Source organism: Elephantulus edwardii, unplaced genomic scaffold, assembly GCF_000299155.1.
Source record: "Elephantulus edwardii isolate Elephantulus edwardi_28Jun2011 unplaced genomic scaffold, EleEdw1.0 scaffold01006, whole genome shotgun sequence".
Classification (NCBI taxonomy): Eukaryota; Metazoa; Chordata; class Mammalia; order Macroscelidea; family Macroscelididae; genus Elephantulus; species Elephantulus edwardii.
The window spans coordinates 1-14,156 of record NW_006400756.1 but is presented as its reverse complement, the minus strand read 5'-3'; the positions used below and the strand labels follow the sequence as shown (position 1 = coordinate 14,156).

At 48.5% G+C, this 14,156-nt stretch overlaps 1 protein-coding gene across 1 annotated transcript; it reads left to right on the top strand.

Annotated features, from left to right (window-relative positions):
* The first annotated feature begins 3,419 nt into the window (after positions 1-3,419).
* On the top strand, positions 3,420-12,677 carry LOC102852385 (carcinoembryonic antigen-related cell adhesion molecule 5-like). Its single transcript, XM_006903441.1, has 5 exons — positions 3,420-3,759; positions 4,906-5,184; positions 8,910-9,164; positions 10,763-11,041; positions 12,376-12,677. Exons 1-5 carry the CDS (start codon positions 3,420-3,422, stop codon positions 12,675-12,677), a joined length of 1,455 nt encoding a protein of 484 aa, XP_006903503.1.
* The last annotated feature ends 1,479 nt before the right edge of the window (positions 12,678-14,156 follow it).

The window sequence follows — 14,156 nt, the reverse complement described above, 5'->3', positions numbered from 1 at the left end:
AGGTGCCCCTGATCCAGGCCACGGCCTTCACAATTATGTGCTATGTGTCACAAAGCTAGACAATGACTAGGGATGACAGACAGAGAATTGATACGTTTGAGCTGTGGTGCTGGAGAAGAGTAATGAATATCTCATGGACTGACAGGAGAACAAACAAGTTCATTCTGGAGAGGGTGAAATCAGGCTGCTCCTTTGAGGCAAGGATTCTGAGGCTTCATCTGATATACTTTGGCATGTAGCAAGGAGGGGACAAGTCCTTGGAGAGGGACATCATGCTTGGAAGTTTGGAGGGACAGTGGAAGACAGGATAGACCCTCAATGACATGGATTAATTTAGTGACTGGGGTTGATGGTAGGTGTGTCGGAGACAATAAGGTTGGCACAGGATAGAGCAGAGTTCAGAGCTATTGATAGGATCACTATGAGTCACAAGCAAGTCAATGGAACATAACAACAAACAACAAATGTCTCTGAAGTCTTTGTTAAATAACAAGCTCAATTTAGACACAATAAACTTAAAGTCTATGCATTTGATCACATAGAACACTTAAGATTTTTATACAACTAACGATAGAAAGTTATCTTCAGTAAGTATGACAAATAGTAATCTCCTTAAGAGGATACAGTCACAGAACCATGAGAGAAAGAAAAACGGGTTAAACACTTGAAAGACAGTAAATAGGGGGAAATGACAAAAAGATACAAAATTATAATGAACCTGGGAGCTCTGGTGGCCTAGTGGTATGGAGTTGTGCTGCCACCCAAAAGTCAAGGTGTTTGAATCCACCATCTGCTGCTCGGAAGAAAGATGGGAAACCTCTTCCCATGTGAAAATCCGCCAGAAGTCAACTCTGAGTCAGTTCCAACTTGATGGTACATAACAACAACATAAGGAACCCCATAGTTAGTAATGCAAATTAAAGCAGGGTATCACTTCCCTGTATCATTTCCTAAGAGCAGAATAAATGAAGAGACACATAGGCACATGCACCAGGGAGGGAATGGGGTAGATAGACCCCATGTGAGATCACCAAGGTGCCAGGGATCCCTGGGATTCCTGATCAGGAAGAAATCCACAGAGCAGAGACCCAGACTGGGATGGTTGGCCTCAAGAACTTGGAGAAAACAGATTTCTGTTGTATAAAAGGCCCCCCTTGTGGTATTTCTGGTAGGGGGTATTTTTATGAGACACACATCAGGCAGCAGGATGAACAGGGCAGACTGAGCAGAGACACGAAAACCAGACTGATGCTCTCAACTAGAAGAAATGACTAGAAGTCTGAAGATGGAAGAAGAGATGCCAGATGATGGCACCAGCTCTGAAAAGCTAACTGCTGAAGGAGAAAGCTCGACGTGTAGGTTTAATAGCAGGATGTCTGAGTGAGCTGGCCTCAGCTGACCCTCCAGGGGGTTTCTGAGGCTGTAAATGGCATGGGAGGAGACTGTCCGTCCTCCTCAGGAGCAGCGGGTGTATTTGAACCGCTGGAGAAAGGCAATCGTTAGATTAGCAGCACCATCCTGTCAGCTTACTGCACTGCGGTGATTTGCCTGACCCTGTAGGCTCTGCCAGCGTCTGCATGATTCCAGCCCAGTCACTCGCAGTGGACAGGTCTCAGCCGAGCCTCGAGTCCAAGCCTGGGAAGCAGGAATCCCAGGGGAGGACCCTCAGTGAGACGGGCTGACAGTGCCTGAAGCCACAAGTTTAAGGACAGAAGAGATTGTGAGGCTGGTGCGGGGCCCGCAGTGTTTTGTTGTTGCATGCGGCACAGCTGTGGGTTGGAACCAACTCGATGGCACAAAAGCAGAGCCAGGAAGGGAAGGGTCCCAGGTGAGCGGGGACATGAGTGGGCTGTGATGCCCACAGGCGTCCTATGGAGGCCATGTGGGGAACAATGGGGCAGTGAGGGCAGAAGCAGGGAACCAGTGAGTCCACACTGCAAGTATCCAGGGAGCTGGGGATGGTAGTGGTGTGCTGGTCGGTGAGAAGTGGTCGGACTTGAGAGAAGTCTGAAGGTCGAGCTATAGGATCTGCTGTTGCACTGGCAAAAGTGGCTTCTCAGAAAAGATGAATTCCCTTCTCGTTCTGAGCAGCCCCCCTTGAACACACTGAAAGAGGTTTAGGTCACTCTCCCACCTGGACCTCTGCTGCGTCAGAAGGCCTGGCCTGGACTCCTAGAGCCGACTTCAGCTGAAGTCTCAGTCAAAGTCAGGGATCAAATCAGATGGGCCTTCAGACACCTTGCACTGTCTGGGGGAGGTGTCTTGCTCTCCCTGAGACTTTGTTTCCCAGTTTTGAAGCGGGAGCTCGGGGTGTATACTCTGTGGGCCCTCACCACATCCGCTTACTGCAGAGACAGCAGAGATGAGCAAAGGGCACACACTGTGGGCTAGGACAAGATCAAGGACGCAACGATAACGGGGCATTGAAGAGTCGTAAACCAAAGAAGGCTGTGCCAGGCTTTTCCTGGGCTGGCCGCCAGTGCCACCTGAGCACGGACTCCTCAGAGGGACAGAGGCCGAGTCAGCTGCCTGCAGGGCCGAGGTTCCAGGCAGGAAAAAACATTCACCTCGTCCTGAGAGAAGTGGGTGCCAGAGACCCTCCTGGGGCTCGTGAGGGAAGGGTCATCATTCTGCAAAAGAGAGTCCTTTCAGGAGGCTGGACCCAAGCACTTCAAAAACCTATGCCTCAGCACCTGGGACCTTCCCACCGTGGGTTCAATCCCTGGATGAGGTACCTTCTCACAGGTGAGGAGCTGGGGGTTGGGAGCAGGCAGGAGCCAACTCTCAAGGCTCTATCTGATCAACATTCCACATGGTTAACCTAAAGCTTGGCAGTACTGCAGAAGAAAGGCCTGGCAATCTGCTTATGTAATAATGATCACACCCAAGAACAGAGGGTTACTACATCCCAAGTAGAACCAATGACCCCGCAATGGGTTTAGATTATGGGCTCACCTTCAAGATCTGGCTGCCCCGCTTCTGACTCACTGAAGACTCCTGCCTGAATTCAAACAAGTTGCAGCTGAGCCCAGGCAGGCTCCTGGTGGCCCCACGTGTGTTAGTGTAGAATGGGCTCCATAGGGGTTGAATGTTTTTCCTGAACCTGATGGCCAGGCCTTTCTTCCTAGGTGCCTCTGGGTGGACCTGAACCATCATTCTTTTGGTTGGCAACCACAGGGGTAACCATGTGTATCACCTGGGTACTCCTTGTACCTGAGTACTTATAACACGGCCCAATGAGAAATAATACTCTTGATAATCACCATACATGAATAGTGGGCCAGACACTTTAAAGGGACTCTGTCCACCCCCTCTTTTATGCCCACCACAGTCAGCACAAGTCAGGCTCTCATTCCTCTCGTGTATAACTTATGTCTTTCTCTTTCTGTCCACCAGCCTCACTCCTGGGTTTCAGGGTGATGCCGACAGCTGCCCAGCTGACCATCACACCCATCCCAGCTCAGCCACTCGAAGGGGATAATGTCACGCTGGCTGTCCAGGGCTTGGCTACAGAAGGGATCATATCCTTCAACTGGTTTCGGGGTGGGAGCACCGAGTTTGACCAGCAGATTCTAACCTACCGTGTGCTCTCAGGGGGCATGTCACTCGGCCCTGCCCACACAGGCCGGGAGACAGTGAGCCCAGACGGATCCTTACATATTGCTGCCATCAACCTCAAAGACATAGGACCCTACACTATACGTGAGATCATGACGGACATCAACTACCCAGCACAGAACATCTACCTGGCTGTGTTTGGTGAGTGCAAACACCTTCTTCTCCAGCAGCCAAAGGGAGCTGCACTGCTAACCCAAAAGTAATGCTTCTCTGGTGGTTCAAATCCACTAGCAGTTTCTCAGGAGAAAGATGGACAAACTCCTCCTATGTAATTTATAGCAATGAGCTAGGCTGAATTGAAGATGACCACATACTTTCCCTTCTCAAATTCTTTCTGTGAATCACCTCCTCTGTCTTGAAACCAGAAGAACTGGATAGTGCCCAGCTGCACAATTACTAAGCATTTTGTGAAACTATTCTAGAGACAAGTTCTTATCAAAAGGGGGAGATTGTGGACCAAAACAGGACCATTTTATATAGAATCCTTATTTTTTCAAAGTCATTGCAGTTGGATAATCCCCAAAATGATTACCTGGGGATAGCCTTTAAACCTTAAACCAAAATTATCCACTGTGGTCATCTTTCAACAAACCAGTAGTTAGAAGGAAAAAAAAAAGGCCTCCCTTGAGCACTGCATTCTTCTAAAGGAGCCTCTAACTGTATGAGAATAAACTGGCACATGTTTATTCAAAAAGTTAAATGAAAATCTTAGGAGGCTGTAAGTTTATATTGAGCAGAGAAAGAATTTGGACAAGAATAGTCACACAGCTTGAAGGCTTTAATCAATGTTATTGAATAAATGTGGACAATTTGAGTTGGTGTATTGAGTTGGTTTTGCTGCGTTTCCCTTCCCTGGCTTTCAGTTTCCTAAGCATCATCTATATATTTGTTAGGATATTTTACTTTTATGCCCAAGATCCAAACTAACAGAGACTTAACACATTTTCTCTCTCTCCTGAAAGTCTGTGTGCCACTGTTGAGTGGACATAGCTGCTAACTGGTGGTCTAGTGGGTAACGCATTGGGCTAATTGTCAGGCTAGCAGATAGATAAGCAGGCTCCTTCCATGATGAGTGACAGCTCTGGAAATCTGATGGAGAGTTGCCAGGCATTGGGACTGATTCAATGGCAGTGCATATGGTTATATAGTTGCTAACTGATAGGCCACAGTTTCGAACGCACCAACCAGCCCTCTGTGGAAGAAAAGACCTTGGATCTGTTTCCATAAAGGTTAACCACCAAACCAAACTCAAATCTCCGTCTTTCCATCCCTGCTCCTACCCTGCAGAGAGGCTGGCCCCACCTGCCATCATGCCCTCCACTTCAGCACCTCTGGAGCTTCAGGACTCTGTGACCCTCAGCTGCCAGTCCCCAAGCCTGGATGCCACCTTCCAGTGGTATATCGACAAGGAGCCCGTGGCAGGTGGTGAGCGGCTGGAGTTGTCCCCGGACCAGAGGAATCTGACCATCCACCAGGTTTCCCGGGCTGACACAGGACCTTACCAGTGTGAGGCCAAGAACCCCGCTATCACCAGTCTCAGTGAGCCCCTGCTCCTCAATGTCATCTGTAAGTGTCCCTTCCAAAGCCGCCTTCTACATCCCCCACTTTGCCTGGCAAGTTGTGCTGAGGGACACCAGACCCAAGGACACCTGCCTGAGTTGTAAAGGAAGGAACTCCCCAGGTGACAAAGTCTTCCTAAAGTATGAATTAGACTCTGTCCCTCTTCTGTTCAAATCCCTCCCATGGCTTCCTGGTGCCCTTGGGAGGAAAGCCAAGCTCCTCAGAATGGGCTGCAAGGCCCTGAGGGGCAGCTCACTATTCTCTATTCCCACCAGCATTTCCTTTTGTGCACCATACTTTTGGTGCCCCTAGGCCTTTGCACATCCCCTGCTTCCTAGTAAGCTCTTCCTGTCCTTTCTTCTATTATTGCTTGAATCCTCATCCCCCAGGTTTCCACTCAGATTCATCTTCCTCCAGAAAGACCTCTATGAGGTGAATGGTAGGTATTTTCCGGTCCCCATGGGTGTGGAGGCATTGTGAGATCTTATATGTGTCTCCAAACTAAGGACATGGAATGGATTAAGGACTCAAGGTTTTTAATAAATGGCTAAATCTGCTCCATCTGAGTGGACACATAAACAGCAGCATGATAAATGGACAAAAGATTGATACTGTCAAGGATTTAATTTTACTTGGATCCACAATCATGGAAGAAGCAATCAAGAAATCAAAGGATGTGCTGTGCTGTGCAAACCTGCTGCACAAAGAACATCTTTAAAGTGCTGAGGAGCAATGAGGTTATTATAAAGACTAAGGTACACATGCTACAGTATTTTCAATTCTTCCATATGCATAGGAAAGGTGGACAATGAAAAAGGATAAAAAAGATTGAGTACAGAGTAGAGACTATTCCATGGACTGCGAAAAGAACAAGTCCATCTTGGAGGAAGTACAACAATGGTGCACCTTAGAGGCATGGATGATTGGATGATAAAATTTGGCTCACACATACATTGGGCATGTTGTCGGGGGGAAAAAACACCTAATGCTTGTAGAGGTGGAGGGTCAGAGAAAAAGGTGAAGACCCTCAACAAGGTAGATAGGCACAGTGACTGCAACAGCTTCAGGACATTGCAGGGTTTGAGGATGGCGTAAGGCTGGGTGAGGGCAGCAGAGAGCCGGGTGAGGGAGGGGCAGGACTAGGCAGGATTGCACACTGTTACACAAAGGGTCACCACAAGTTAGAGCTGACTCGAAGTCCTCCAACAAGAGAGCTCTGTGTTCCTGCCTCTCTCAGGGTAGAGATGATGCTAGAAACAGCCCAGTGGCCTCAACCTAGTGTCTCCCACACGGTCATCATTGTTAGCTGTCATCAATAAGCCTGGCTTGTGGCTGGCCCAGGTACAACAGAATGAAGCCTTGCCCAGTCCTGTATCATCTTCAAGAAGGAGCCCTAGTGGCACGGCGGTCGAGAGCTCGGCTGCCAACCTGAAGATCTGTATTCTGAGCCCACCATCCACTCTGCAGAAGAATGGAGAGGCGGCTTCTACAGAAACCCCTTGGGTCAGGTCTACTCGAAGAGCCAGACATGATTAGACGGCAGCATGTTCGGCTCCAGGTTTACTTTGATTGGTGTATTGGAGGGAACTGTGGTCACTGTGTACTTTGAGGGCCTCCGAGTCCAAACACTTGCCTTCCTGCACTGTATCAGACAATATTCGGTCGTAATCTAGAGGGTTTTCACATCCTGTGTTCCAAAGTCAGTCAATTGCCAGGTCTTTCTTCCTTGTCTGTCTTTGGAAGCCCCGTGGAACCCTGTTCACAAGGTTGCTGGTATTTGCAATGCTGGTAGCAGAGTCCAGCATCACTGTGTGCGAGACACCAGAGAATGACTTCCTGACAGGAGGGTAGTGACTACACAGTCCATGATGGATAACGCCGGCTCCTTTATTTATTCAGCATATATGGATCTGAGCACCAACTATGTACCAGGCTTTGATGTGAACACAGTCCTGACCTCGAAGAATGGATGAAGAGCTGAGCTCACTGACTCAGTGAAAAGGGCTGTCCTCCTGTAACAGAAATAGCACAAACAGCTGGCTTTCAGGAGTAGAAATTGATTTTCTAACAGTTTGTTGTTGCGGGTGTTAGGTGCCATCTAGCCACCTCCAACATGAAGCAGCCTTAATCCTAGACAGCAAAACTCTGCTCAATTCTGTGCCATCCTCACGACCGCTTCTAGGCTCAAGTCCATTGCTGCACTCGCTGTGTCTCTCGTCAAACGTCTTCCTCTTATTGATGTCCCTCTCCTTTTCCAAGCACAATGTTCTCCAAAAACTGGCCCCATGTGACAACATGCTCCCTTTATGTCGGACAAAGTTTCATCATTCCTGCCTCCAAGGAGCACACTGGCTGCATTTCTTCCAAAAGAGATAGGTTTATTCTTTTGGCAGTTTGGGGAACATTCAATATTCTTCACCAGTACTACAATTCGAGGGCACCAATTCCTTATTCAATGTCCAACATGCATATAAAGCAAATGAAAATACCAATGCTTGGGTCCAGTACAGTTTAGTCTTTAAAGGGTCATTCTTGGTGTTTAGCATTTTAAAGAGGTCTTTGCAGAACATCTGCACACCCCTCTCCCAATAATGCTGTATGGTTTGATTCCTTGACTGCTGCTTCACAGTTTAGGGAGCTCGATATCTGAATTGAGGGGAAGACTGTCTCTCTTTCTCTGTCGAGTAGGTCCCATCTCTTTTCAGATTCTGTTCTTTGTCCTTGTGATGTCCGTGTGTCGTGGCATCTATCTGCCCTCACTATGCTTCCTTGCTTGTTATTTTTCTATCCCAGATGAGATCAGTTTGAGATACATTCTACACTAACGTCATCTCATGAAACACCACCACCACACACTCTCATTTCCAAATGAGATTCTATCCATTATCATCATCTCACTGCTGTGGATTCAGAACTAACTCACAGTGGACCCTCCAGCAGGCTTTCAGAGGCTGTAAATCACACAGGAGCCTATTTTCTCCTGATCAGCAGCTGGTGAATTCAAACCACCTGCCTGTGAGTGAACAGCAGGACTCCCTGTGAAGTAGATCATGTTGTTGTTAGCTGCTATAAAGGATGACTCATAGCGACCCTACGAACAGCAGATCTGAACCCTGCCCTATCCTGTGCCATCCTCACAGTCTCTGACATATTCGAGGCCATTGCTGCAGTCACTGAGTCAATACACCTGGTTGAGTGTCTTCCACACCTTTACTCACCCTCCACTCTTTCAAGCATGATGTCCCTCTGCAAGGAATAACCGCTCCTAGAAACATGCCCAAAGTATGTGATGAAGATTGGTCATCTTTGCCTCCAAGAACACCATGGGTAGACCCCATTCCAAAAGTGCACCTGTTGCTGTAGAGATGATTAGACTTTACAGGGACTCCACAGCATGGTGCAGAGCTGCCCTGTAGGATATCCTAAGCGGAAATATTTCCAGATGATTAGGAAGACTGCCTTATCTTTGGCCTGAAGAATGGTCAGTGGCCTTGAACCACTGACATTACAGTTAGCAGGTAAGCACCGTAGCCATCCTGCCACCAAGACTCCTTACCCACAGGCTAAGACTTACAACACGTACTTTGGGAGATTCCTTATAACCTACAGTTAGGGGTGGCTGCCCAGAGCCACACAGCAAGTGGAAGGGGCTGGCTCTGTGGGAAATGGCCAGCCTGGCAGGGCCCTAGCTCCCTGTGGTGATTCTCACTGGGAATTCACTTGGGCTGCAGACGGACCGGATGTTCCCACAGTGACCACCTCTGACATCAGCTTCATCCTTGGGTTCAACCTCACCCTCTCCTGCTCCACCTCGTCCAACCCTCCGGCCCAGTACTCGTGGAAGATTGATGGTGACCCTGGGCCAGATGGCCAGCAGCTCTTCCTGTCTGCCATCCACCTGGGCACCGCTGGCATCTACACCTGCGAGGCCAGCAACCCTGTCTCAGGCACCCGCAGTGCCATAAACACCTTGATTGTCATCCCTGGTGAGTGAGGGAACCCTGGAAGGCTCTGGATGATCAAGTGCACCTTGGGGAGTTCCAAGAGACTGCACTTTCCACCCAGAGGTGGAGGTGGTCTTGGCAGAGCCACTCGAGCGTCTTCATACACAAAGCCCTGGTGTCTTCAGGGAAGTGCAGCTCCACAGGAGGAGACTATACCCAGTTTCCCAGAGCAGCAGCTGGTGGATTTCAACCACTGGCCTCTTGGTTAGCAGCCCAACATGTAACTCACAATGCTCCCTGTTGTTGCTGTTGCTGTGTATCGTCGAGTCAGAACCGACCCATAGCTGACCCACCGGTGGGTCTTCAGAGGCAGTTATACAGAAGGAGATTGCCCAACCTCCTCCTGCAGAGCAACTGGTGGATTCGAACTGCGTGCCCTGGGATTGCAATGCAGTTTCCTGCCACTAGGCCACCAGAGCTCCCTTAGACTCCTGTATTTTGTCTTCATCTCAAACGTAAACCACACCCACGGCAGTCAGTTGATTTGACACTTTATCACAGAGCCTCTCAGTGGGCTGTCCTCGGCTGTAGCCTTTCTCTTACTGCTCCTCTGATGAGTTTGAATTGCCCATCTCTGGGTTGTTAGTTGAGTGGAAACCACTGAACGTCACTCAGGAGGCTCAAATCCAGCAGTGGCTTCTCAGGAGAGGATATGTGAAAATCTGCTGGGGGGTCAGCTATGGGTCAGTTCCGACTCAACGGCAATGCGTTAACTGAGTAGTTTTAAGCATTGTTTTAGGCACAGAAGAGATGGTGGTAAGGACAGACATGGTGCCTGTCCCCCTGAGCTCAACATCTAAACCCCACTGACACTGAGGTGCTCCTGACACAGAGTGACCCCATGCAGACAGGCTATGAGCCCCCCTCCCTGGCCCCACAGGGTTCTCATGGCTGATCTTCGCAGAAGCAGACTGGCTCATCTTTCTCCCATAGGGCAACTGGTGTCTTTGAGTCATTGGCCTTATAGTTAGCAGTCAACTGTTTAACAACATCAGGGCACCCTTATCCTGCTGCATCACTCACTCAGTCCTCTTGACCCAGAATTGACCCCTCCTAGCTGGCTCTTCACTGGGTTTCTAAGGATGTAATTGCATAAGAGAAGACCTTGTTTCTTTCTCATATGGAACCTCTGGCGGATTTGAACTGTCAGAGTCATGTGGTCTTTGGGGTATCAGTACAGCTCCCTAAGGACCAGACTGTGAGAGCTTCTTTACTGCTGCAGGTGGGTGCTGTGTCACATCAAGTTGGAACCAAGTCATGGCTGACACTCCAGCGGGCTTTCAGAGTCTGCAGGTCATGAGAGGAGAATGTCCGTCTGTCTCCTGCAGAAGAAAATCCCTTTCTCCAGCAGTGACTTTGAACCTTGGGTTGGCAGCACAACACTTAACTCACTAGGCCACCAGAGCTCCCTCCCTGCCACGTAGCAGGGCACTGGCAGGAAGCTCAGGGAGGAGGGGGCCTTAGGGTCTCATGCGAGGAGGTTTGAGTGGAGGAGGCTGATTGTTGCAGAGGCACCGCATGACAGGCCAGTGGAAGCCCTCTGGCTCTCAATCCTTCCCTCCTCCATCTCTTCCTGACAGAGTACATGCCCCAGCCCAGCATCCTGGCTGACAACGTGACCCCCGTGGAGGGCATGGACTCCGTCACACTCATGTGTGTCTCCGCAAAGCAGTCGGCAACCATCAGGTGGTTCAAAGACAGCAGCCTGCTCCCCAACACGGGTCCAGGGGACCTGTCCCCAGACAACAGTGTCCTCACCTTCTGGAACATTACACGGAACGACACAGGGCTCTACCAGTGCGAGGCCAGCAACTCCGCCACCTCCAGCCTCAGCACCCACCTCCCAGTGAATGTCAACTGTGAGTGTCTGCCTGTGTCTGCTCTGGGGGTGGGCTGGGGCATGTCATCATCACCATTGCTGCTGCCAACTTGAAACAGATTCACAGCAAACCCCCCCCCCATTGGATTTCTGAGGCTGTAAATCCTCCTGCAATAACAGGAGAAAGTCCAACTTTCTCAAGTGACTGGTGAGTTAGAACCACCAACCTTTTGATTAGCAGCCCAACATGTAATACACTATGTGACTACACCTCCATCATCATCATCATCATCATCATCATCATCATCATCATCATGAGAAACTCTCCAAAGTTGAATCAAAATCAACTCATGACGACCCCTCCTGTGAGTTTTCAGAGGTTCTAAACCACAAGGGAGGAGACTGCCCATCTTTCTTTCACAGAGAAGCTGGTGGATTTGAATCACCAGAGCTGTGACCTTTGAATCAGTGGCGTGTCTCTCTATGGACTAGTCCTCCAGAACTCCCTTTACTAATAATGCTGTTACATGCTCCCGAGTCTGAATTGACCTTTAGCTGACCTTTCAGTAGGTTTTCAGAGGCTGTAAATCACAAGGGAGGCGACTGCCAATCTTTCCCTGCAGAGCAGCTGGTGGTTGGCAGCACAACTCCTTACCCACTAGATCTCCAGAGCGCCCTTTGGTAATAACAGTAACTAAAACCCATTGCTATCAAGTCACTTCCCACAGCCTTAGAGGATGGAGCAAAACGGCAATGTGGTCAACACTGTAATCTTGGAAGCAGATGGCCTCATCTTTCTCCTGTGGGCAGCTGATGGGATCAAACTGCCAACCTTTCACTTAGCGGCTAAGTGCTTTGATCCCAGGCCTTTGGGTTAACAGCAAAACTCCCTATGGACTCTACCACCAGAATTCACTCAATAACAACAACAATAATAAACCCTAAACCAACACACTGTCTCAGAGCCGATTCTGACTCATGGAGACCCTGTAGGACAGATTCAAATGGCACCACAGGGATTTATAAGGTCATAGATCTCAGTGGGGACAGTTTTCCTCATCGTTATCCTGCGGAGAGGCTGGTGAAGTCTTCTGATCAGCAGTGCATGCCTTAATCACAGTGCCACCAGAGCCCCTCATGAAATACACTGCTGTTGAGGTCATTCTGACTTGTACTGATTCTCCAGCAGAGTTCCAAGGCTGGGGGTCTTTGAGGAGGAGACCCTCCACTTTCTCCCTCAGAGTTAGTGGTAGATTTGAACCACTATTATTTTGGTACAGGGCTGAAGGCACTACATGCCACTGGAGTGCTTACACAGTAACAGTAACCACCACCATTGGGAATATGTGGATAACATCTGTTTTGTCTTCTCAGATGGTCCTGATACCCCTGTGATCAACTCCATGGATTCCACCTTTGAGGTTGGCTCCAACCTCACTCTTTCCTGCTTCGCCAACTCCAACCCACCTGCTGAGTACACGTGGATGGTAGACGGGAGTCCATGGGCAGCAGGACAGATTCTCTCCATCTTAGATGTCTCACTGAATAGCTCAGGGCTGTACAGCTGCCACGCTGCCAACGAAGACACAGGCTACCAGAGCACAACCCAGCTGGAAGTCTCCATCAAAGGCAGGGGCCTCTTTCTGTCATCCCTCAGCCACTATCTTACCCATTAACCCACTCAACCATTTATCATCTATCTACCAAATCATCCATACACTCATTCACCAATGCACCTATCCATCTATCCATCCATCCACCCACATACTTACACATACACTCACCTGTTTGTCTGACCCATCTATCCATTTATTCATCATCTATCCATCCATTTACCCAACGACCTAACTGCCCATCTATTCATCCATATACTTGCCCATACATCTATCCATCTACCCATTCATCCATACATCCACTCATTTATACACCTACCCATCTATAAACACCAATCCATATGCATACCAATATATCCATCCCTCCACCCACTCATATTACTCATCTATGCATATATTAATATATCCATCTACAAGTCCACTCACTAGACCACTTATTTATCCACTTACCAACCCACCTATCCATGTAAACATCTATCTACCCAGTGACTATCCATCTAACCCACCTATCTATCTATCTACCTATCCATCTATCCATCCATCCACTATCTATCTACATAACATCCACCTACCAAACCATTCACCATCAAAAAGGTAATAATGGTATGTGGCGGGGAGGTTAAGAGCTTTCCAGACAGAAGAAACAGTGAGGGCAGATGTACAAGATGGGACTGAGCAAGCAGAGTGTGAGGACCTGGGCTTGGTTCATCTAGATTATCTGAGTAACAGTAAAAGGCCATGTCTGCAAGGGACCTTGAGGTCTCCCACAAAACGGCTTCCACTTTCCTGCCCATGCCCACTTCCTTGATGTTTAAAAACCTCTTTAGGAGTAAGAACAATGATAGGCAATCTCTGACCTTGGATTGGTTCTGGAGGTGGAGAGAGAGTAACAATTCTCGAATGGATATTCCCTGCAAGGAACACAACTGAGTCCCATTGAAGAGCCAAATGGAAACCTAACAATTTACATTCATGTTCTTTCACTCATTCAGCAAGGTACACATGCCCTGATTCTCTCTATATAAAAGTATACATTTAATGTGGCAGTTTGCTATTACTATACCCACCAAAATGAAAACCAAAACCAAGCCAGTTGCCAATGAGTCATTTTGACCCATGGCCCATCCATATGACCAGAGTAGAACTTTGTCCCACACAGTTTCCAATGACTATCATCTTTGAGAAGGAGATTTCTGACCCATGGCCCATCCATGTGGTCAGAGTAGAACTTTGTTTCACAAAGTTTCCAATGACTATCATCACTGGGAAGAACATCTCCAGGGTTTTTTTCCAAGATGCTTCTGGGTGGATACAAACCACCAACCAGCAGACAAGGGTGTTTCTGTAAGTGTATGCCACCATGGGATTCCTCTGCTCTGTGTTTGAATCCCTTGTCAGAGCCATCTAGTTGAAGGCGACCTTTTTTCCCTGACCCTATACTACAAGAGGCATGATGTCCTTCTCCACGGACTGATCTCTTCCGACAACATGCCGAAATCATGTGAGATGGAGTCTTGTCACTCTGGCTTTTTTTTTTTTTTT

Bases quoted from the DNA above. Each gene is read 5' to 3' on its own strand.
- LOC102852385 (XM_006903441.1), top strand. From the start codon at position 3,420: ATGCCGACAGCTGCCCAGCTGACCATCACACCCATCCCAGCTCAGCCA. The intron at 5,185-8,909 runs GTAAGTGTCCCT...CTTGGGCTGCAG, and splicing joins CCTGCTCCTCAATGTCATCT to ACGGACCGGATGTTCCCACA. The intron at 11,042-12,375 runs GTGAGTGTCTGC...TTGTCTTCTCAG, and splicing joins CCTCCCAGTGAATGTCAACT to ATGGTCCTGATACCCCTGTG.